At 39.2% G+C, this 24,326-nt stretch overlaps 1 protein-coding gene across 1 annotated transcript in view; it reads right to left on the bottom strand.

Moving 5' to 3' along the window:
- Positions 1-2,742: 2,742 nt before the first annotated feature.
- Positions 2,743-24,326, bottom strand: part of CCDC148 (coiled-coil domain containing 148) — a 317,318-nt gene continuing 295,734 nt past the window's right edge. The window contains exons 14-16 of the mRNA XM_055572507.1: positions 11,013-11,130; positions 8,696-8,836; positions 2,743-3,530 (exon numbers count right to left, since the gene is read on the bottom strand). Of these exons, the coding sequence (XP_055428482.1) occupies positions 3,384-3,530; positions 8,696-8,836; positions 11,013-11,130 (406 nt within the window). The 3' untranslated portion in view covers positions 2,743-3,383. The remainder of the gene's footprint in view (positions 3,531-8,695; positions 8,837-11,012; positions 11,131-24,326) is intronic.

Genomic DNA, 24,326 nt, shown 5'->3' with positions numbered 1-24,326 from the left:
GAAATGAGGTGATATAGTCGCAGAAAAAATTCTAAAGAAAAGAAAAACATTTCAGAAACAAGGTTAACTAGAAGGAAAACAAACCAATGGCCTAAGGATTTCAATGGACATTTCTTCAAAGAAGACATACAAATGGTCAATAAGCATATTAAAAAATGCTTAATGTCACTAATAATTAAGTAAATGTGAATCTAAACTACAATGAGATAGCAATTCACACCTATCAGGATGGCTGGTAAATGCAAGTCAAAAACAAAATAACAAGTCCTAGAGAGCTGTAGAGGATGTGAAGACATTGGAAACCTTGTACATTGCTGTCAGGAATAAAAAAAGAAACAGCTGCTGTGGAAAACAGTTTGACCAATTTTCAAGAAATTAAACATAGAGTTACTATATCATCCAGTGATTATACTTCTGGGAATATACTCAAGAGAATTAAAAGCAAGGGGTGTGAACAGATATTTGTGTGCCAATATTCATAAAAGCCATATTAATGATAGTCAAAAGGAGAAAACATACCAACTGTTCACTGAGACATGAATAAAATATGGTTTTAAAAAGTGGTATATACTATTCAGCCTAGAAAAGGAATGAAATTCTATACATGCTACAACATGGATGAATGTTTAAAGCATGATGGTAAGTGAAATAAGCCATTCACAAAAGAATAAATACTTTATAATTTGAATTATATGAAATACCAATTTGGAAAACTCAGCAGTGGCCATAGGACTGGAAAAGGTCAGTTTTCATTTTGATCCCAAAGAAAGGCAATGTCAAAGAATGTTCAAACTACTGCACAATTGCACTCATCTCACACAATAGCAAAGTAATGCTCAAAAGTCTCCAAGCCAGGCTTCAACAGGATGTGAACCAAGAACTAACTTCCAGATGTACAAGCTGGATTTAGAAAAGGCAGAGGAACCAGAGATCAAATTGCCAACATCTGCTGGATCATCAAAAAAGCAAGAGAGTTCCAGAAAAACATCTATTTCTGCTTTATTGACTATGCCAAAGCCTTTGACTGTGTGGATCACAACAAACTGGAAAATTCTGGAAGAGATGGGAATACCAGACCACCTTACCTGCCTCCTGAGAAATCTGTATACAGGTCAAGAAGCAGCAGTTAGAACTGGACATGGAACAATGGACTGGTTCCAAATTGGGAAAGGAGTATCTCAAGGCTGTATACTGTCACCCTGCTTATTTAACTTAGGTGCAGAGTATACTATGAGAAATGCCGGGCTGGATGAAGCACAAACTGGAATCAAAATTGCTGGGAGAAATATCAATAACCTCAGATAGGCAGATGACACCACTCTTATAGCAGAAAGTGAAGAGGAACTAAAGAGCCTCTTGATGACAGTGAAGGAGGAGAGTGAAAAAGCTGGCTTAAATCTCAACATTCAAAAAACTAAGATCACGGCATCTGGTCCCATAACTTCATGGCAAATATATGGTGAAACAGTAGAAACAGTGAGAGACTTTACTTTCTTGGGCTCCAAAATCTCTGCAGATGGTGACTGCAAGTCATGAAATTAAAAGATGCTTGCTCCTTAGAAGAAAAGCTATGACAAATCTAGACGGCATATTAAGAAGCAGAGACATTACTTTGCCGACAAGGTCCACCTAGTCAAAGCTATGGTTTTTCTAGTAGTTATGTATGGATGTGAGAATTGGACCATAAAGAAAGCTGAGTGCTAAAGAATTGATGCTTTTGAACTGTGTTGCTGGAGAAGACTTTTGAGAGTCCCTTGGACTGTAAGGAAATCCAACCAGTCCATCCTAAAGGAGATCAGTCCTGGGTGTTCATTGCAAGGACTGATGTTGAAGCTGAAACTCCAATACTTTGGCCACCTGATGTGAAGAGCTGACTCATGTGAAAAGACCCTGATGCTGGGAAAGATTGAGGGCAGAAGGAGAAGGGGACGACAGAGGATGAGATGGTTGGATGGCATCACCGACTCGATGGACATACGTTTTGGTGGACTCTGGGAGTTGGTGATGGACAGGGAGGCCTGGCGTGCTGCGGTTCATGGGGTTGCAAAGAGTCAGACATGACTGAGTGACTGAACTGAACTGAACTGATGTACATGCTAAAGGAAAACTTGAAAATATAGGTGAGAAAGAGCATAACCAAGCAAGACAAATTCTTGTGGAATTGAGAAGGGATGAAACTCAAATCACACATGGATTTCGGGTTATGTCTTTTTGTGTGTCATTTAAAAACTACTTACTAATCAGGACTCACTATATTGATTTAATGACCCACAGTTTGAAAAACAATGGAATTACGGCATAATATTTTACCTTCCTGAATCTATTTCTTTAACTATAAAATGGGAATGACAATCTTATAAGGTTGTTAGGATGGTCAAATAAGACATTATATGTAAAGTATATATATGGTACTGAGCACACAGCTCATGCTCAATAAATGTAACTATTATTACAAGTATTTTTAAAAACAGAGAAAGTTAATAAGGTCTGAGTCTGGGCATTGCCAGAACATATCTAGGCTGCTGCCCAAACTTCAACTAATATTTTCATCATAACCACAAGCATCAGATCTATGGTGTCACTATCTCCTGCTGTGTAGCACCAGCTACTTCTATTTGTGTGATTGTTTAGAAATAGCAAAAAATTACGCTTTAGTTTATTTGAAACACTTCCTTTCTATAAAATCATCCAGATATTTAATTGAGAACATGGAAATTTTGGTAGCATTCTAAATTTTAAAACATTCCTCCCAAACAACCATACGAATACATTTTCCCAAGTCAAACAGATATCCCTAGGCTTGAACTGCTATTTCTAATTTCTAATTTATTCTTACAGGCTAATTTATAAAATGAAATTGTTTGGATGATTGGTTTGCAGTAAACATGGTAAACCAAACTGGTTTCTAAATTTAGAAAAAGGTTGAGTCTCCTCTTATAATAATGGAGAAATAATAGAAGTATTAATGACAATGAAACTTTCATAATTAAAAAGTCAAATTCTGAAATAACAAGAAGAAATGAACATTAATAGGTAACAACAGCATAAATTGTGATTCTTGCAAATGGTTATTTTAAGCTCTTTTCACGGGATACTGTAACCTCCAAAATACAATTTACTAAATGATAATATATGTTCCAGATGTGTCCTAATTAAGTTCCATAGTCTTTGGAGAATTTAGTACTATTAAACATAAAAAGAGATTGGAAAATAGTGCATAAAATTCTAAAAATCATAAAAGAAGGACAAAATTGTTTTAATAGATGCTATGACATCTACATCTGATAATTTGTAAACTTTAAGAAAGTAGTAATTATTATTATCCATATAAATGTATTCAAAGAAAAATCTTGTTTATGTATAACAGAATTTGAGGATGAACTCTAGATTTTAAATACAGTAGACTCCATATCCTTTCTTGGAGGTTTTTGAGGACTGATTTTTGGTAATATCTCTTTGGCATAAAATGTTTTATGAAGTCCAGCTTCTCGGAGTGCTAACTCAAAACGAAGTCTAGGGTCAGAAATTATCTGTAGAAATAAAATGATATAAATATTATGTATATAAATAACATAAGTAATACAGATAATATAAAATAATACAAATAAATTTAATGAAGTTTATTTTATCATTTAGTTCCATATTTCCCCAAGCTGTATAGCTTGTTTTTGCTAGATGGATGACTAGATAACAATAAATTTTGTGCATACAGTGACTATATTCTGCTTATTTTTACTGAAAGGTCAAAATTTTTTGACATTATCACTTTTTAGTATATCAGTGGTTTCCAACATAAGATGTATAGAATATTGTATACTAGATTAGTCAAAATAAAACATAAAATTATTTTAAAATGAGATAAAAGAAGCTTACTTTCAGTACTATCATTGATTTGTTATTTATCGTTAGCTGGGATTATAAAATATAAGCAACCATTCATTAAATAAACCTAAATCACAATCTTGTATATTTGTCTTTAAACAGACATTTTAATTTCTCCATCATTTGGCAGTATGTAAGTTAAGTTCAAATACATGGCTACTACTTGAAAAACACAATCAATAGAACCTTTCTTCCAAGGCCAGATTTCTATTTCAAGCAGAACTAGAAAATGGTTCTATCAATCTAAGTGGGAATAGATATATGAGTAGTTCAATTTCTGTTTTCATTTATAGCTGATTAGGCTTTATTTCTTCTTCTTATGAATATTAATGTCAACAGTCACTGTTTGCAATGATAAAAAAGTGGCCATATCAAGAATATACAATGGATTAAAGACAATCTCTTTAACAAGTGGTGCTGGGAACTCTGGTCAACCACTTGTAAAAGAATGAAACTAGAACACTTTCTAACACCATACACAAAAATAAACTCAAAATGGATTAAAGATCTAAACGTAAGACCAGAAACTATAAAACTCCTAGAGGAGAACATAGGCAAAACACTCTCTGACATACATCACAGCAGGATCCTCTATGACCCACCTCCCAGAATATTGGAAATAAAAGCAAAAATAAACAAATGGGACCTAATTAACCTTAAAAGCTTCTGCACATCAAAGGAAACTATTAGCAAGGTGAAAAGACAGCCTTCAGAATGGGAGAAGATAATAGCAAATGAAGCAACTGACAAACAACTAATCTCGAGAATATACAAGCAACTCCTACAGCTCAACTCCAGAAAAATAAATGACCCAATCAAAAAATGGGCCAAAGAACTAAATAGACATTTCTCCAAAGAAGACATACAGATGGCTAACAAACACATGAAAAGATGCTCAACATCACTCATTATCAGAGAAATGCAAATCAAAACCACTATGAGGTACCATTTCACACCAGTCAGAATGGCTGCGATCCAAAAGTCTACAAGTAATAAATGCTGGAGAGGGTGTGGAGAAAAGGGAACCCTCTTACACTGTTGGTGGGAATGCAAACTAGTACAGCCACCATGGAGAACAGTGTGGAGATTCCTTAAAAAACTGGAAATAGACCTGCCTTATGATCCAGCAATCCCACTGCTGGGCATACACACTGAGAAAACCAGAAGGGAAAGAGACACGAGTACCCCAATGTTCATCGCAGCACTGTTTATAATAGCCAGGACATGGAAGCAACCCAGATGTCCATCAGCAGATGAATGGATAAGAAAGCTGTGATACATATACACAATGGAGTATTATTCAGCCATTAAAAAGAATACATTTGAATCAGTTCTAATGAGGTGGATGAAACTGGAGCCTATTATACAGAGTGAAGTAAGCCAGAAAGAAAAACACCAATACAGTATACTAACGCATATATATGGAATTTAGAAAGATGGTAACAATAACCCTGTGTACGAGACAGCAAAAGAGACACTGATGTATAGAACAGTCTTATGGACTCTGTGGGAGAGGGAGAGGGTGGGAAGATTTGGGAGAATGGCATTGAAACATGTAAAATATCATGTATGAAATGAGTTGCCAGTCCAGGTTCGATGCACGATACTGGATGCTTGGGGCTGGTGCACTGGGACGACCCAGAGGGATGGAATGGGGAGGGAGGAGGGAGGAGGGTTCAGGATGGGGAACACATGTATACCTGTGGCGGATTCATTTTGATATTTGGCAAATCTAATACAGTTATGTAAAGTTTAAAAAAAAAAAAAAAAAGTGGCCATATATAGATTTCAGCTAATGAAGCATTTTACATGAACATTATCCCCCTAGAGGATGGGATAATAAGCTGTTGAAAGCAGCCCCTCCTTCAAGGAGCTCTTAAACTAACAGAGGTAGTAAGAATGTACACAGATAATTATAGTCCATGGCAACATGTGACAGATGCTCCAAGAGTACTAGAACACATTGGGACATCTCCTGGTACCAGTGGGACTAGGATGGTCTCAGGTAAGGACAATAACTTGAGATAACTTTGAGGTCCAACTTATTCTTCTATAAAGTTGGGAGTGCGAGTGGAGGAGGAAGAGAGATCAAGTAAGAAAGGAAGGCTTATGCTAACTTAGAGATGAAATGGGTCAATTTAGGATCATGGTAATTTGGGTGGAGTACTTGGTACCATTGGGGAACATTGAAAAAGGACACTTCTAAGACTAGGACTTGAATTTTAAAGGCTTGAAGTCTGTGTCATGGAGTCTGGGGAGCTACTGAGGTTTTGTTTCTGTTTTCAGCATGGAACTAATATAATCAGAACTGTTGCATAAGGAGATACATCTGATTATAAGTTCGGGATAAATTAAGGCAGCAGGCAAACAAGAGACAGAGGCACAAAGAGTGCTTAAGAGTCTACTACAGTTGTCTAGACATAAAGTAATAAATGCCTAAAATTGGCTGGTAGCAAAGAAGAGATAACTGTCCAAAACATTATGAAGGGAAGAATCAGTAGAACTTGGCAACTGATCAGATACAGGGACGGGGGCAATGATGCATATAAATGGAGAATAACACAGAATTTGTGTCGGCAAAGCAAAATATTTAAGTCTTAGACTTAGGTTTCTTCTCTTTTGCCCCAAAAGAGTCTTCCTGGTCACTTTCATCCACTTCCACATATTCATGCTCCACCTGTTTGCTGTTGACATCCTAATTATCTCCAGGATTCACCATTTCTCCCCCAGCTCCAGATATGTGATGTTCAAAACATTTTCATAATTATAGTTTTTTCAACATATATCAAGTGAAATGGACATCTGCCTCCCATACTGATGTCCCTTTCCCCAATTCTCCTCCCCAGAGAAAGCCGAGTAGTTTCTTGCGAGCATGTATTAGACATCTTCACCCTAAACCTGACATGAACAAAGCAATTGCTCTCTCCCTAAGTCTGTTTTTTCCTTCTGTATTCTTACATGGTTAATGGCAGCACCACCTAACAATTGCAATTTATTGAATTACTACTAGGTGCCAGACAATATTCTAGGCAATTGACATGTATTATCCTAATCATCACAAAAAACTTACGAATTATTGTTCTACAGATGAAGTAAACAAAACATAAAGATGTTAACAGCTTACACAAGTTCACACAGCCAGCAAACAGTGGATGTGGATTTCTCAATATCACTTGCTGCCTAGTTTAGAATCACCCTCACTTTCATTATCCTCTCCTCAGCCAGAGCCATACATGCCTCCACATCCCACCCTCCCCCTACGCCGCCCTCCCCTGACTCCACTCCACTTCCATGAAGTCTCCACCATCTTAAAAGAACCCAACTCCACCTCCACCAATTTTCCATTCAGACACATTGCTATAACATGAAGCTTTTATATACTTCACTTGCTTCAAAGTCTCCCCTCTGCTCATAGGTCAAAAGTTCAAAAGTCTTTAGAAAGTAAGATCTACTATACGTTCCACAGTCTGACCCAAACTTATGTTTGCAGTCTTATCTCCTAGCACCCAAGATGTACAAGTAAGGACCTCTTTTCACCCTCTTCTGCTTGATCAAACCCTTATTTCCTCAGCCTAGGTACCTGAAAGCTTTCCAGCTTCTGACTTCAATTCTTTATAAGCCCAGATGCCTTCCTGCTTTGAATTCTAGAGATACTACTGCATCTTCTAAGTAACCGCTCTTCCTATGCCCACCCCTCCCCAGTCAGTTTTGCCGTTCTTTTCAGTTAAATTATCTGGAATGAATTCTGTTACTGATGCCAAAATTCCTCAGTGAAGATGGAGCTTAGTTTCATCTTTTCTGCCTTCTCTGACTTCCTCTTGTCTTCACTCCCTTCCTCTTGCTGCCGCAGCCCTGAGCCCTCTATCAGGGAGGTAGGTGATCTCACTCTAGTGGCATTATTCCCGTGCATTCTACTTTCTTTCCCAACCCAATTCCCCTGCTCACTTCCTTCACACAGAACAAGTTTATCTTGTTTGGGATGCAGCCCTGGCACCTGGCTCAGTGCAGATACAGTATATGTTCCATAAATATCTGCCCAATTAATATGTAAATTGTTCTTTTTATTAATATTCCCTAGCAAAGTGTGCAGCACATAATAGAGGCACATTAGATTTATTTGTCATTGGATGAATGTATAAAGTTTCCTACTTTTAAAATGATTAAACATTTAGCTTCTCTTAGATTTGTAAAGTTTATAGCTACTTTCTCCCTTAACTCCTGTGGTATCCAATCATTCATATGTCCTGGCTCCCTCTCTTCCATCCACCTAAAAAAAAGCTTCTTAAAATCCCTTCTCCATTACAGAAACAGACTAAAATGATTCAGAAGCACCTAGAAATAGTTAAATAATCTCTTAATACCTTTTTCCACAGCAAGTGTTTTATCATTAGCTCCAATACATTATTTTCTGTTCATTTTAATTTCAGAAAGCTTCCCTCTGCTTTGTCTTATCAGTATCATCAATTGTTTCATTAATAGGATTTATATTATGCATTTAAATAAATTCTGAATATGATAAATATTTAAACAAAAATACAATATTAACACAACTTTAAAGTAAAATTTTATAAAATTGTTTTAGATTAAAATAATTTCCAATGACAGATTCATAATATTTTCAAAGTGTTTTGTTCTATGGTCACCTATTAACATTTTATAATATTAAGAACTGTTCAGTAATTACATGCAATTTATGCTAATATGCATGGTATTTAAATAGAAATATAAATAATTTGTAACCCAAAATACACACTTCTACAATTCTTATCATCATCATGGCTTTTGCATCAATCTTGCCAATTTCCATAATTACCTGCTGTTCATTGTATGTATTCAATGTGAAGAGTGGCTTTTGAAGAATAAATTCTTCTTCAGTTCCAATACCCATCCTTGCTTTTGATGCCACTGTATCTGACATCATTCTAACAGGATCAAATTGAGCAACAATAGCAACCTAAAAAAAGAGAAAACATGGCTGCTTGGAGCAAGATACAAGCTAAATACTTCTGGGCAACATTATTAATGCTTAATGTCCATTAAAGTTAAGAAATTTTATTATTGCATAGTTACAGGTATGATTAAGTTTAGATAAAAATTTCTTCCTGATCCAAAGTCAAGGGAAATTTTATACAGAAAACCTACATATTCAATCACTTTGAAAGTAACCCAAAGTAGAAAACATTAATTTTTAGCCACTAGAAATCCGTGGCCACAGTAATGACTCCATGAAGCTTTCTAGAAAGTTTAATCTGATTAAACTGAGTCTAGAGTATATCATTTATGGGTAAAGTCATGTGTGTTAGCATTATTGAGCAAGATGGGTGAGTTTTCATTGTACTGAACAACAAGATTTCCAGGGACTGTTAAAAACCATTGTTTTCTCTTCCACTGAAAAACTGTAAGAGTCATTTTAACCCAAATGTCCTTGAGCTTTATGATAATTGAAATCAATCAAACCTGCATTCTGATGAAAAGAAGCCACTAATTTTGTAAATTATATGCCACCATTAATAACACCTGCCTGCTAATTCCTAAAGTCAGGAAATAGCAATAGGAAAATGGCATTTTTAATTCTATTTAGAAATTATAATGACATAACTGGAGGTTGAGCATACTTTAATTATTATAGGTTTTACTAGCCAAAATGTCTTTTACTATAGTTCTAAACACTGATTACAGATAACAGGCACAGACATTTCCTCTTTCAAAGGTCTCACAGATGGAAAAAGAATCTTAATCATATGGACTGTAGTTGTCAAAATGATATTTTGAACAAAATGTGTTTAGTAATAGTAACATTAAATTTTGTCCCTAGAAGGCTATGGTATATCATTATTGGCTAATGATTGAAACATTTAAATTTCGTTGACTCTAAGATGACCAGATGTATATTCCTATGCTTTGAATTTGTTTCTATAATCTGTTTTATCAAAGATGGATACAATGTTTGTATGCATTTATACTTCCTTTATATGATTTCATTTAACTTAATTTCCTTGGTTTGAATTCATATTTACATTGAGTAGCTAGGTGACTTTGGGAAAACTCTGGGCTGCCTCAATTTTCTCTTCTATAAAATAATAATTCTTACATCATAGGGTTGGGGTAGGAGTTAAACGAGGTAAGACCTAAGAGCATTTAGAAGAGGGCTTTACACTTAATCAATATTCAAAACATGTGAACACACACATTGCTACAAACCTATGAGGTAGGCTGTTGTTCTGTTGTTCAGTCACCAAGTTGCATCTGACTCTTTGCGATCCCAAGGATGAGATAGGTACAATTACTATTATTCCATTTTTCAGAGGAGGAAATAAAGTTTAGGGAGGTTACGTGAAAGACCTAAGTTTCCTCTGCCAGTAAGCAGTGAGCCAGGTTGTACCAGCTTTGAAGGAAGCCAGAGGTGGAGTTCTTACCCAAGATTCGAGGCTAACTCCCAACCATATGGAAGGAGAACCAGTCAGTCATTTCCTGTCAGCTAGGAAATGGTATCAGAGAAGACTCTGGAGCTGATGAGCTGTGCTTATCACTGCTATGTTAACAATACTGAAAAATTACCAAGCAAAACTACTTTATAAAATTTCCTAAGGTCTGAAATTCTTGTTCTTGCTGTCTATAAATACTATTTTCAAAACTTTTGTCTACTTTTATGAGCCAAAGCAATAGAAGGCTTTTATTTTCCCACAAAAACAGTCATTTTAATAAGTGATTTTTAACCTTTCTGTTGACTGTAGGATATTTCCAAACAGAGGTCCCTTCCCTAGGGAGTATTATCTTGCTCAAGCTCCACCACATGTTTTTCGAGGAGAGTAAAATCCTTTAGCTACAGGCAGGGTTTCACTGCTATAAATGGATACTATTCAGCTTATAAACTAGAGGTAATATGGATGTATTTAAATCTTGGGAGAGCTTTCTTTAAAGGTTCTGATGAAGTTCTTTTCATATACTAAGAAACTGAAAATAATTCAACATAAAACTAATTGTTCCCAGGAAAGAAGATCAGTGTTCCAATTTGGAAAAGTTACATTTTATATAGCAGATGTCATGAACTAAGTCCTAGTAATAATGTTATTAAGAGCACTTAGACACATTTTTTAAACCACCCATGAAATTCTCCAAATTAAAAACACCTGTTTCCTCAGGGCTTCTAGTCGCTTTTCCCTCTCTTCTTCTTCAAGTGCTTCTTGAAGGGCCACTTCTTTTTTCTCCATCAAACGCTTTTCCAATAATTCTTGTCTATATTTAACCCTTTAAAAATAATGCACAGGGAAGTTAGGAGAACATCATGATAATGTTGGCGATTATGTGGACAGCAGCATAAGGGCAGAAGTCATCCCCGAAGTCACATCACTGTCATTTTGTTTTGCTTGCTTTGGATGATTTCTCGTATCACAACCATACAGGATGTTTCTATAAAATATAATTTACAGTAATTCTAATAACAATCATAGAACTGCAGGTCACGCGGGCAGGAAAACATGGGGTAAAATCCAATCTTGCTCCTTCTTCATTGAAATCATTCTATTAACCATCAGCTGCCACAACTGCAGCTAATCCAACTTGACAGATGACAGCCTCACTCTTGAGTTATTTCAGCAGTCTTCTAGTAAGTTTTAATACAATATGAGATTTAAAAGGCTATGTTACTGTTTGAATAGGCCTAATTTTAAAAAGACAAGTAAATAAAATACTATAATATGCCCAAAGTATCTCAATTACTAGAATTTAAACCAAACTTTATATTGTCACTCATTTTGTCAAGAATGCTCTATCTGGATGGATGTGTGTGTTTGTGTTAAGAAACTTTGAAAATTGTACATTGACTGTAGATGGCAGCAAAAACATGACTTTCCCTGAGCATTCTGTTTCCATCCTCCTTAACAGCAGCTATTAAAACCGAGCACATTTAAATACCTGTTTAATACTCCAGGTTTCACCTGGCCCTCCTCTGTTGCTCTTTTGGGGCAGCCTCCCTAACTATATTTTTGTCCAAGGTATTATTCTATTGAATTATAGAGATAAGATTTGCCTTTTCAAAAACAGTAGGCACCTGGCTTCTCAAGGTAGAAGGAGGTGTTAGCTCTGTCTTCTATCATTGATGGTTTAGATTTGACTTCCTCTATAGCATCAGGGCTTCCTCAGTGGCTCAATGGTAAAGAATCTGCCTGCCAATGCAGGAGATGCAGGTTCAATTCCTAGGTCAGGAAGATCCCCTGGAGAAGGAAATGGCAACCCACTTCAGTATTCTTGCCTGGGCAATCCCATGGGCAGAGGAGCCTGGCAGTCTGCAGTCCAAGTCCAACACCGCTTAGAGACTAAATAGCAATAGCTTCAGTCACAAATGTGCTTTGCCCCAGGCGTGCACACCTGTATTTTCCATGGATGTCCCTGCACTAGACCATTTTTATTCTGGATCCTGACATTTACTGAGGTGTTCACGACACATCAAGTCTTGTGCTAAGGGCTCTTTCAAACTTCACATGTTGGGGTACCATTGCTGCTAAGTCACTTCAGTTGTGTCCGACTCTGTGTGAACCCATGGACGGCAACCCACCAGGCTCCCCTGTCCCTGGGATTCCCCAGGCAAGAACACTGGAGTGGGTTGCCATTTCCTTCTCCAGTGCATGAAAGTGAAAAGTGAAAGTGAAGTCGCTCAGTCATGTCCGACCCTCAGGGACCCCATGGACTGCAGCCCACCAGGCTCCTCCATCCATGGGATTTTCCAGGCAAGAGTACTGGAGTGGGGTGCCATATCCCATTTTAAAGATAAAGAAATGGAGGCATAGAAAGGTAATGAAACTTGTCCCAAGCCTCAGTGGCAGAACCTGAGGTCAAACCCAGGCGAACTGGCCCCAGAGCCCATGAACAGTTAACTACCATGTTCTTCTCTCTTCTCCCCTTGACAGCTCTCCTCACCTCACTGACTGATGAATACCTACTTTGTGCCAAACCCTGTGCTGGAAATTGAGAGCATTCTGAGAAAAAGACCGCTCTTAAAGAGCCTGTGGTTTAACAGAGACAAAAGACAAGCCCAAGAACTAAACAAGGTATACAGTATCTTCAGAGAGGTATAAATAAGGTCCACTGAGGATTCAGAGGAAAGTGAGATGCCTACTTGCTGAATTGTGAGAAAGACTGGGCGACTTCAGCAAGCACTTTATGGAGGAGGCAGCATCATCTGAGCTGGGTCTGGAGGACTAGGGTTTGGAGAAGCCAGGAGGCATGGCTGAGGTGGGGCAGAGCGAGAGCTGGGACGAGGGCGAGTCCAGGGAGGCTCAGGCTCTGCAAGTGCACGGTTGGCCTCCCAGAGTGGCCGACTTCTTCAGTTTTGTCCTCTGGGCACCTCGCTTGCCCCATCTCGTCACAGCAGTGGGCAGGGAAGGGTTCAAGGTGGCTAAACAGAGTGAGTGGGTGAGCAGTGACAGAGAAGCCCAGAAAAGCACTGAGTAGTCACATGGTTCCCTCAATGATCTGCTCTTGGGGAGGAAAACTTTAAAACCAGGTTGCTCCTGAGGCTGGCATTGAAGAAGCAGCACTAGGAAAGGAGAGGAGGGAAGCAGGAAGCAGATACTTTAGGAGTACAAAACCCAGAATGGAATTTGGAAAGAAGGTCCTAAGCTCTCTTGATGGCTGTGGCTGTTCTGCCCCATCATCTCCCATTTCAAGAGTCACTACAACCGGATACGTGGATTAAGAATTCACAGACCAGATTGCTCGCTTTCTCTGATGCCTCTCTGTCATAGAAAGCTCTATTTCTCATTCCCTCCATTTTCACTAAGGCGTGACACAACTTTCCTAATGAGGTTCTACTCAATTTAAGCACTGAGTACAAGCTAAGGGAACTACTGTGAAGGTTCAATTAAAAGACACCCAGGGATTTGACAATTACCATATGTTAATTCTCAGAACTTCTGAAAAGTTTCTCTTCCTTTGGGATGTATAGGTTGCTTTGTCTGCTACAAACTTTTGGCTGCTTTGTGGAAAAGTAATAGCTGTTTTGGTTAGAGGAGCTTGACTAGTGAGGAAGAGATTAAAAAGGGGAGTGAAGCATTTGAAGCTATTTGGTAAAGAAAGCTGGCTCATGCTTTACTTTAAGTTCATTCATTCATTCAACAAAAATTTGAGCGCCTCTCTGTGTCAATTACTGTTGTTAGCACTGGACAAAGGACTTCAGTACAGAAGACATACTCCTGTCCTCACAGAAGTGACCGTCTAATGTAGATACAAAGATCCAGGCAATTATGGCACAGGGTAGCTCTTGCCCTGATGAGACAATGGGGCAGAGATCATGGGAGAAGCATCTTTGCCAGACTTGGGGCATTCAGAGGAGCAGCCATCAGGAAGTGCTCTGAATTTCAGATCTAAAAAAGGAGCAGGAATTCTTCAGAGGGGGAGAGAACAGAAAGAATGTTCTAAGTAGAAAAAATATATATATATCATATGAAGGCCCAGAAGGTGAGAGAGCATGGTATGCTTGAAGAACTCAAAAATATTTGGAATGACCAAAAATGAAAATTGTAAGGTGAGGAATACCAAGAGCTGAGGCTAGGAAGGCAAGGGAGGACAGGTGATGAGGACTTAGCAAGCATGAGGGCTTTGATCAAGGCAACACAATCAGAAAACTCTCTCCTGTAATGTGGAGGATGGATTGCTAGGAAGCAAGACCAGAGAGACTTATTCTGATGCAAAACAGCTTTCCTGAATTAGGGCAGGGGAGGGGTGCTTGTAGGACTTAGGGAGACGATATAGTCTTAAAAATTTATGTAGAAAGTAGAATAAATAAGCATTGTTAGTGTTTTTTAAGGGAAAGAGAGAGGAAGCTAAGGTTTCCATGCTGCATGGTGAACAATGGCATTCCTCTCTAAAACTGAGGACTTAGAGAAACCAGGGAGAGAAGGAATTAGGTTGAGTTTAGACATAGATCTACTGTCATAAGATCTGGGCTGGAGAAATGGATGGGGATCTTTATCAATGGCATGAGACTGAGACTGAGAAACAGATAGCATCTATCCAGGAAGCTACTATAGTGTAAGAAGAGCTTCTAGGCAGGCCTAGAACTGATTACGAAGGAAACAACTTTTTCTTTTTCATTTTTTCTATGTATGTTTTCAGTATTTATAATTTTATATCATTCACTCATTCATTGACTGGGTGCCCACACTGTGCCAAGTGCTATTCTAGGGTGAATGATCCACACTGATTTAAAAAAACGAAAACAACAAAACCCTGTTCTCACACTTTCAATTATAGGCATATATTTTCATGTATTTAGAAGTTTAATTTCTTTTCAAAAAGGGGGTAAATTACCAATTTAATTTCCCCACTCTACTCAACCCAAGGAAGGGGCCACTTTTAAGAAGGGGACAGAAAAGGAAGAAACTAGGAGAATGAGGAGAAATTGTGGCAAAGAAGAGAATGACAATGGAAACAGCAATGTCTCATGCTAAAAATCAGCTCTAATCTAAGATAATCATTGGATTAAATAACAGGGAGCCACTGGCAAACTTGGCAGTAGAGAGGTGGCTGAAGAATTAGCAGTAGATAAGGAAGTAAGAGGTAAGAGAGACAACACCTTCAGTAAGGCTGATGCCAGTGGAGAGGAGAGAAGCAAGCTGGGGCTGGAGGAAGCTGATCACAGTTGCATTGGTTCCAAAGTGATGACCAAATGGGAAATTTTAAGGAGACATACTCAAATTCTTCATTCTTAGAGATGCCAATGTTTAAACTCAAATAATAATTCACTGTAAAAGGGGAAACTCCTGATACACCCTCCTTTTCCCAGTCTGGATGGAAAAATGTCTTTGCCTAAAGAGAAGTGATGCAGAAAAATTCCTGGGAGAAAGCCAAATACTCACATATTCATGGGGAAAGAAAATAGCAACAGTAAAGTCAATCATTTGGAAAATTTTCCACATAAATACCTTTAGCCATTTGAAATAGCAGATTTTCTCCAAATTAAACTGTTGCTATGAAAGTCAATGTCAGGAAGTGGCAAAACCCAATAGTCTTTAAGCTGTGCACTGAATTCCCAAACAAGAATCCTAGGTTCATCTCTCAGTCTGTTTCATACTCCCTGAGTTGACAAAGGTTGAGAGTGCAGCAAAGGAGGCCTTTTCCATTCCTCTTGGGGGAGGAGAAGCATCATATTGTTCAAAAGCAACAGCTGTTGCAGAACTAGGCAGAGCATTAACAATAATCTGAAAAGGATTTTGTTTAAGCTTCCAGACCTGAGTGTAGTTGAAGGGACAAGAAGCTTTCATGTAGAAATGGAGAATTTATATATCATTTTGGAGATATTTTTATTTGTGTATTGCATTAGAAGAGAGGAGTTGCTGTTGTTGTTTAGTCACTAAGTCATGTCTGACTCTTCTGAGACCCTGTGGACTGTACCCTGCCAGGCTCCTCTGTCCATGGGATTTCCCAGGTGAGAATACTGGAGTAGGTTGCCATTTACTTCTCCAGGGGATCTTCCTCACCCAGGGATCGAACCTGCATCTGCTGCATTGCAGACTGATTCTTTACCACTGAGCCATCATGGAAGCTCAAGAGATGAGCATACAAATGCAAAGAGTTGGGAAACATCATGAACTTCAGTGACACCCTCCTTTGCTTCAGTGAAACTAGCAGTTAGAACTAGGCAAATTATTAACTTCAAAATTTGACCTCCCTCCTATCTGAAGGGAGACACAGATAACTTCAGTCTTAAAAGAAGCTACAGGAACTAAGAGGGGAAAAAAGACTTCAGAGTAATTTTTTGCTGACAGTGGCAGGTTCTACAGTTTGTTTTCTTTAACTTAAGCAGTAAATAAAACAGCATTAACAATACATCTTAATTAGGTTACACTAACCAGTACTGGAAAATCCCATGGACGGAGGAGCCTGGTGGGCTGCAGTCCATGGGGTCGCTGAGGGTCGGACACGACTGAGCGACTTCACTTTCACTTTTCACTTTCATGCTTGGAGAAGGAAATGGCAACCCACTCCAGTGTTCTTGCCTTGAGAATCCCAGGGACGGGGGAGCCTGGTGGGCTGCCATCTATGGGTCGCACAGAGTTGGACACGACTGGAGTGACTTAGCAGCAGCAGCAACCAGTACGGAACTCCCACCAAAAATGTTTCAGGGAAGTAATTTGCCCTACTGAATTAGAGCCAGTTTCCAAACAAATCTGCTATTTCATTTTTAGGTAATGTGGCTTACTCAACACTGAACAAGAAATCTTTAACAGGCACATGCTGGAGGTGCTATTGCCAGAGGAGTTTGAACAGCAGTGCAGCAGAGTGAACCTGTTTCTCCCTGCTGGGAAATCCAGTTTTGGCTTAAACCCCACTCAGAAAGTTGTTCTTCCCACCAAGCAAAGAGACACCCCCATGAGCTCTACAGGACTCCAACAGGGAAGAGTGTGCAGATCAAAACATAGGCAGGCCAAGTGGCAGCACCTGCACAGAGGAGGTGGTGGAGAAGCCAGCGCACAGAGAAGAAGGAAGAAAACATGACAGGTGTTCACCTTGGCCAGCATCACCCCTCCAGTGGTCAGGGCCATGAGATTCTATACTCAGTGAGGGTTCTGGCTAAGGGCATAAACAGAGACCAGCTCCTGCAAATGTAATGTGAATCCCGATACAAGGCAGTGACATCCTGGTACAGATCAGCATGGGACAAGAACAAAGAGGATTCACAGAGAACCCACAGAACCAGAAGGAGATGAACCCAGGCCAGCCCCAGACAGAGACTATTCTTCTAGCTCAGAGTGCTTACTGGCTCCTTTGTGGGGTGTAAAGGCAAGTTCCTGTTGGAACTTATCTTTAATTGATTAATCCAATTAGTCAACATAGAGTTATTGGCAAACCTACTGTGTGCCAGGCACTGCCCCACAGGCTCAGGATACAATAACGAAAAATAAAATCCAGACAAACAAGATCCCTGCTCTTAAATCTTACATTACTTATGGTTTGTTGTATATGAGCATGCCTAAATTAACGTCCTAGTAAAATACATAAAATTGTTTTAATAAATTATTTTAAATTTATCACTAAGTCCTAAATTAGAGATCTTTTTCTTTTATTGCTATAGCTCGATAGTTCTCAACTATGACTATCATTAGAATCACTGGAACTTATAAAAACTTCTGATGCCAGGGCCTCACACCACACTAATTACATCAGAATCTGGTTTTGGGGCTCAAGATTGGTATTTTGTTAAAAGTTTCTCGGTGATTCCGATATGCAGCCTGGTCTGAGCACAGCACTGCCTGGCCCAGTGGATCCCTAATTCACACTAGTGTCAGAATCACCTGGAGGGCTTGTTTTTGTTTTTTTATATTTGTCTGGGCTGGGTCTTCGTTGCTGCATGGGCTGTAGTCGCGGAGAGCTGGGGCTGCTCTCTAGTGGCACACAGGCTTCTCATCAGGGTGGCTTCTTTCGTTGCAGAGCACGGGGCTCTAGGGCATGGGCTTCAGTAGCTGCAGCTCCCAGGCTCACGAACACAGGCTCAGTTGTTGCGGTACACAGGCTTAGTTGCTCCGTGGCATGCGGGATCTTCCCAGATCAGGGATGGAACCCTCCTGTCCTGTATTGGCAGGTGAATTCTTTACCACTGAGCCACCAAGGAGGCCTTGGAGGGCTTGTTGAAGGTCAGATTCAGGAGTAGTGAGTTGGGGTCTGAAAATCTGTATTTCTAAGAAATTTCCAGGTGATGCTGGTCTGGAGACTACACTTTGAGAACCACAGCACAGATAAATATTTAGATTAAAGGAAATCTAATTGCCTATTATTAGCAAGACAAAACTAGGTGCAAATCACTACCTAGATCAGCTTCTTATTTCTGGTTGCATGTGCTAAACATCACAGTTATATGCCTCAGGATTGATCCAAACTAGAGGTTTCTACTTTTGTGCTACTGACATTCATGAGCAGAAACTTTAATTTGTGTCATATGTTAGATTCCACATATAAGTGATGTCATTCATAGTCCATTGTGTGTATGTATATATATATATATATATATAGTGTGTATATATATATGTATACATATAGTGTATATATATATATATGTGTGTATATATATATATATATCCACATCTTCTTTACCTATAAAATAGAAACACACTCATATAGAGTGGTTCCCAAGGTAAGGGGGAAGAGGGAGAGGGTTGGCTTGGGAGTTTGGGGTTACTAGATGCAAACTGTTATATAGAGAATGAATAAACAACTAGGTCCTACTGTATAGCAAAGGGAACTATATTTAGTACCCTGGGATAAACCATAATGGAAAAGAATATGAAAAGAACATGCATATGCATAACTGAATCACTTTGCTGTATACCAGAAACTAACACAATGTTGTTAATTAACTATACTTCAGTTAGAAAAACAAGAAGCAGAATCTTTCAATCCCAACCTATCCCATGGCCTTAACACACATGGATGACAGGTTTCCTAGTGACAGTGGTCCGCCCAGGCTTGAGAGAGCAACAGTGGCTATCACTGAACCTCTTTCTTTCCCTCAATGGACAAAACACTGGGATAGCCTGACAACAACTGGAAACCTCAGACTCCTGGTGATATTTAAAGGGTCTATTCAATAAAATCAAAGAAGGAAGAAACAACTTGAAAGCATTTGAGCAATGAGCCACTTCCCTTGGGACTAGTTCCTGAAACTCCAGGGTTGGGGGAGGGGAGGGGGTAAATATTTTTCATACTGGAAGTGAAAACCCATAAATGAGAGTGATATACATCTTCCTGTTGGCTGTAATCAGTTCCAACCTAGCCATCTGAGTTCACTTGAGTTGGAAATGCAGAGATACAAAAGCTGTGAAACAAGGACTTAAACCTGGGACTCCAGAGTTAAATATAGGATAAGCTGTGAGGACAGGGTTAGTGAAAGAATGTTATAAATATAATTTTGGCCTTTGCTCCAAGTAAGTTCACAAAGGCATTTCTGCCACATTTACCTCCTCTTTTTGAACTATTTCTAAGTCTTTCCATCCAGTTTTCAGTAATCCTTTTATATCCTCACATAGTATCAAAAATTTCCTAGAATACTCCTTTCCCAATAGCATTTCAAGTAGGGTATAGGAAATAAAAGATGCATTGTCTATGGAGAATTAAAAGCAATAAATAAAAGCTAGCCTTTTTTTTTTTTTTTTTTTTTTGTATTTTTAAACACTATGCATCAGCAAGTCTCAACAAAGTTAGTGATAAAAACCCCCTCTACTGGAGCATGCATTCCTATCTCACTTACTCACTTGCCCCTTCCAGTGCTTCCCAGGTGATACTACTTCCATTGCTACCTATTTACAATGGAGAGAGAAGAAAGATGATAGCATTTTCTTGGCTCTCTGACAATTCCAGAAAAGTTTTATCCATTGACTTGGGTTAGATCATCCTGTTTCTAATACAGTTCTCGGGATCAACTACTGGCTTCCCAGCTCACTGCCCATATTTACTGAGGGTTATTCAAAACTCCACTTTTACAGTTCCTTGATCCTGAACAGCATTTGCTTTTCCTCTCCTTTAACGGCCCACTCCTTAGACCAAAATTGGAGCTTGGCATCACCTAAAACCTTTGAAACTGTGGATAATTATCAAATCCACTTTACCTGCCTTCACTACTCAAGAGCATTTCATGACGTGCATGTTCTCCCCAAGCTGCATGGAGCCTAAACAATAAGATGTTTGCCCGAGGTGCTCTCCAGGAACTGGGAGTCAGTTCTGTCCTATTGGAACTGAAGGACCACCAACCCTCCAAATGAGCATGCTCGAGTGTCCACTAGGTGACTTTTGACATCAGAGAGCTGAAATCTTTACCCTCAGATGGTGCTAAGCATCTCAATTTTTGGATGTGCAGAGGCCTGTAACTTAGTTACACCTGAGGAGAATGATGATTACCTTTTCCCAACCAGCTTTCTCCATGCTCCACATACTTCAGATCACCCTGCCCATTGCTTCATGGCAATGGGGAAAACATGGAAACAAGGACAGACTTTATTTTCTTGGGTTCCAAAATCACTGTGGATGATGACTGTAGCCATGAAATTAAAAGACACTCACTCCTTGAAAGAAAGGCTATGACAAACCTAGACAGCATATTAAAAAGCAGAGACATCACTTTGCCAACAAAGGTCCATCTAGTCAAAGCTGTGGTTTTTCCAGTAGTCATGTACAGATGTAAGAATTGGACCATAAAGAAGGCAGAGCCCTGAAGAATTGATGCTTTTGAACTGTGGTGTTGGAGAAGACTTTTGAGAGTCCCTTGGACTGCAAGGAGATCCAACCAGTCAATCCTAAAGGAAATCAACCCAGAATATTCATTGGAAGGACTGATGCTGAAGCTGAAGCTCCAATACTTTGGCCATATGATGCAAAGAGTTGACTCACTGAAAAGACCCTGATGCTGGGAAAGATTGAAGGCAGGAGGAGAAAGGAGTGACAGAGGGTGAGATGGTTGGATGGCATCATCAACTCAATGGATATGAGTTTGAGCAAACTGAGATAGTGAAGGACAGGGAGGCCTGGCATGCTGCAGTCCATGGTGCTGCAAAGAATCAGACATGACCGAGTCACTGTACAACAACAATGTATTTCAGTTCAGTTCAGATGCTCAGCCATGTCCAACTCTTTGCAACCCCATGGACTGCAGCATGCCAGGCTTCCCTGTCCATCACCAACTCCCGGAGTTTACCCAAACTGATGTCCATGGAGTTGGTGATGCCATCCAACCATCTCATCCTCTGTGGTCCCCTTCTCCTCCCACCTTCAATCTTTCCCAGCATCAGGGTCTTTTCAAATGAGTCAGCTCTTCGCATCAGGTGGCCAAATATTGGAGTTTCAGCTTCAACATCAGTCCTACCAATGAACACTCGGGACTGATCTCTTTTAGGATGGACTGGTTGGATCTCCTTGCAGTCCAAGGGACTCTCAAAAGTCTTCTCCAACACCACAGTTCGAATGCATCAATTCTTCGGCACTCAGCTTTCTTTATAGTCCAATTCTCACATCCATACATGACTACAGGAAAAACCACAGCCTTGACTAGACGGAGCTTTGTTGGCAAAGTAACAATGTATTTATTGACAGGCAAAAATATCAAATACATGAGAAATTTTTAAAGAATTTGCATTAAGATATATTGGCTACCTCAGATTGAATAGCAATGTATGCTTTATTCTTTATCCCACAAATACCCAGCACCCCATGCCTCTGGGAAGTGTGTGTGGGGGGAGGGGGGCATGGGGCAGTCTGAGACTTGTTCTCCTGTCTCCTTAATTGGAGATGCTCTCCAATTAGAAGATGCTCCTAATAAATGCTCTCTTTGCTGCACGCTCTGGCTTCTCAGCACTTTGCTTTGCTGCCTGTCAGGCAAAACGAACTTGGTTTGGGAACACCATTTCCCTGCCAAAAGTTTACACTGAGGTATTCTGTTCTGACTCCAATCTCCAGAGTCACTGAATAGACTGACAAAGGTTGCAGGCTAAGTAACCAGGAATGGATTGCCTTCAACCTCCTGTCCTTTATGTGTTGATTATTTAACCTTATTCAACCTGATATTACCTTAGTTTATCAGGCTCTCCACTTATCAACAACTTTTTATAAACTATAAACTTTATGCCAGGCACTGGGCTAGGTCTTCCCTCATGAAGCTTACTGTCATTCTACTTCTTTCTTTTCTCCCAGGCTATGAGACACAATCAGATTTACTCAGTTCTCTCTCCAGCTTTGGACTGATGGATCTATCTCTTCAAAGGCATTACCACTAGTATTCTTTTGTTATCTTCTTTCCACAACTGCCTTGCCAATTTCCAGCTCTCATTGTTTACTGAATTTATTATGTATTCATGAGGTTTGAGCCTAAACTGAGACATTTAACACTCCTCCAGAATAATTTTTACTTACCCCAGCTACTCTATATTCTCCCTCTTAGCAGAGAAGCTCACCTCCTACTTCACTGAAAACAAAAGGCCATAAGCATTTACTTTCCCCACCATGCGTTGCTCCTTTCCAATCTTGTTAGGACCATCTTAATTCATCCTTTGCTCCTTAAACCTGGGCTTTTAATCCCAGAAATATGGCTGTCTCTAGGATCTTGCCCCAGTGAATCTTTTCCTTTCTTTTTTCTTCAGACACTCTCCCATTCATGGTCTTTTTTCCTCTGCATATAAACTTCTCCAAATGGGGAAAATACGTAACTCTCAACTTTCCTTTCAGCTACCATCTTCTTTGTCCCTTCCTTGCAAAATTTTTTAAACAAAGAAGCCCCAATTTTGTCTCTAATTCTTTGCTTCTAACTTGGTGCAACAACCCCTGCAGTTGGCTTCTGATCCTTCCACTCAGAAGGATCCTTTTACTCAGTCGGCTTCTGATCCTTCTACTCCAAGTAAAAACTACTCCCCCCAATGTCTGTGTAAACTCGGGACCTTCTTTTAGAAGAAATTTTAGTCTGACTTGACCTGAGCAATGCCTGGTACTGATGACCACCTCCTTCATGAAATGCACACCCAATTTTTGACTGCTGTTTCTCACCTTTCACTGGCTCCTCCTCATCTGTGTACCCAAGTTTTCAACACAAATCCTCTTTTCACAATTTAAAAACATTGTCTGGGAACATGGCTTCAGCTACAATCAAGGCATGAATAGCTACAGCCTCCACCCCTTCAAAGCCCCAAATCCTTTGATCTTTTATTTTTTTCCTCTATGTAATTTCAGGATTGGCTGCAGACAAATCCCTCAAATGTTACTATATTACAGCGATAGTTAAATGCAAAGCTTCTGCTTTAATGGGCATCTGAGCTTTTTGTAGTAACAAACCTAATGACACAAGGTTAAGTAGAAATCTGGAATTCCTGCCCACATCCTCTTAGAAAAAAGCCACTGGAGCACCATGGGTACCATGGACAGGGCCAAGATTTTGCCTACTCAGTTATTTTAGGTTCACTCTAATCCACAGACCAATACTTAAGCTCCCTTATAATATGGCTGCAATACAGTTAGTCACTTCAGCTACCTAAAAATCAGAGAATGTGTAACTTTGAGCAATACAACTCGGAACCAAGAAAAATTTTTACATCCTTAACAGATTAGGGCCAAAACTTGTGGGGATATTAGCTATAAACCATTTTATAAATTAGGAGATATCTCCCACAAATAATGGCTTTAATATTAGAAGACTTGATTTTTTAAAATCTCTGCTTTCTGATAGTAATTGTATAGGGCTACTGCCTATTATGGCTACATCTAGATTTTAATAATTAGGCCATACCGTGGTAGGTATCTGTTGCTTTTTTTTTTTTTTCACCCTCTAGCATCAACCTAGTAATATCAATTCCCTTTCCAATTGCCTTTCTTCATTCCATGTAGGTTTATTGAAGCCTTTAAACAAGAATCCCCCACCTTTCCATGTGATCAGATATGGTTAATATTAAGTACATTACAAATATGACCACAGTGAT

Source organism: Bubalus kerabau, chromosome 3 (assembly GCF_029407905.1).
Source record: "Bubalus kerabau isolate K-KA32 ecotype Philippines breed swamp buffalo chromosome 3, PCC_UOA_SB_1v2, whole genome shotgun sequence".
NCBI lineage: Eukaryota > Metazoa > Chordata > Mammalia > Artiodactyla > Bovidae > Bubalus > Bubalus kerabau.
The sequence above is the reverse complement of the archived record's forward strand: the minus strand, read 5'-3'. Positions and strand labels throughout refer to the sequence as shown.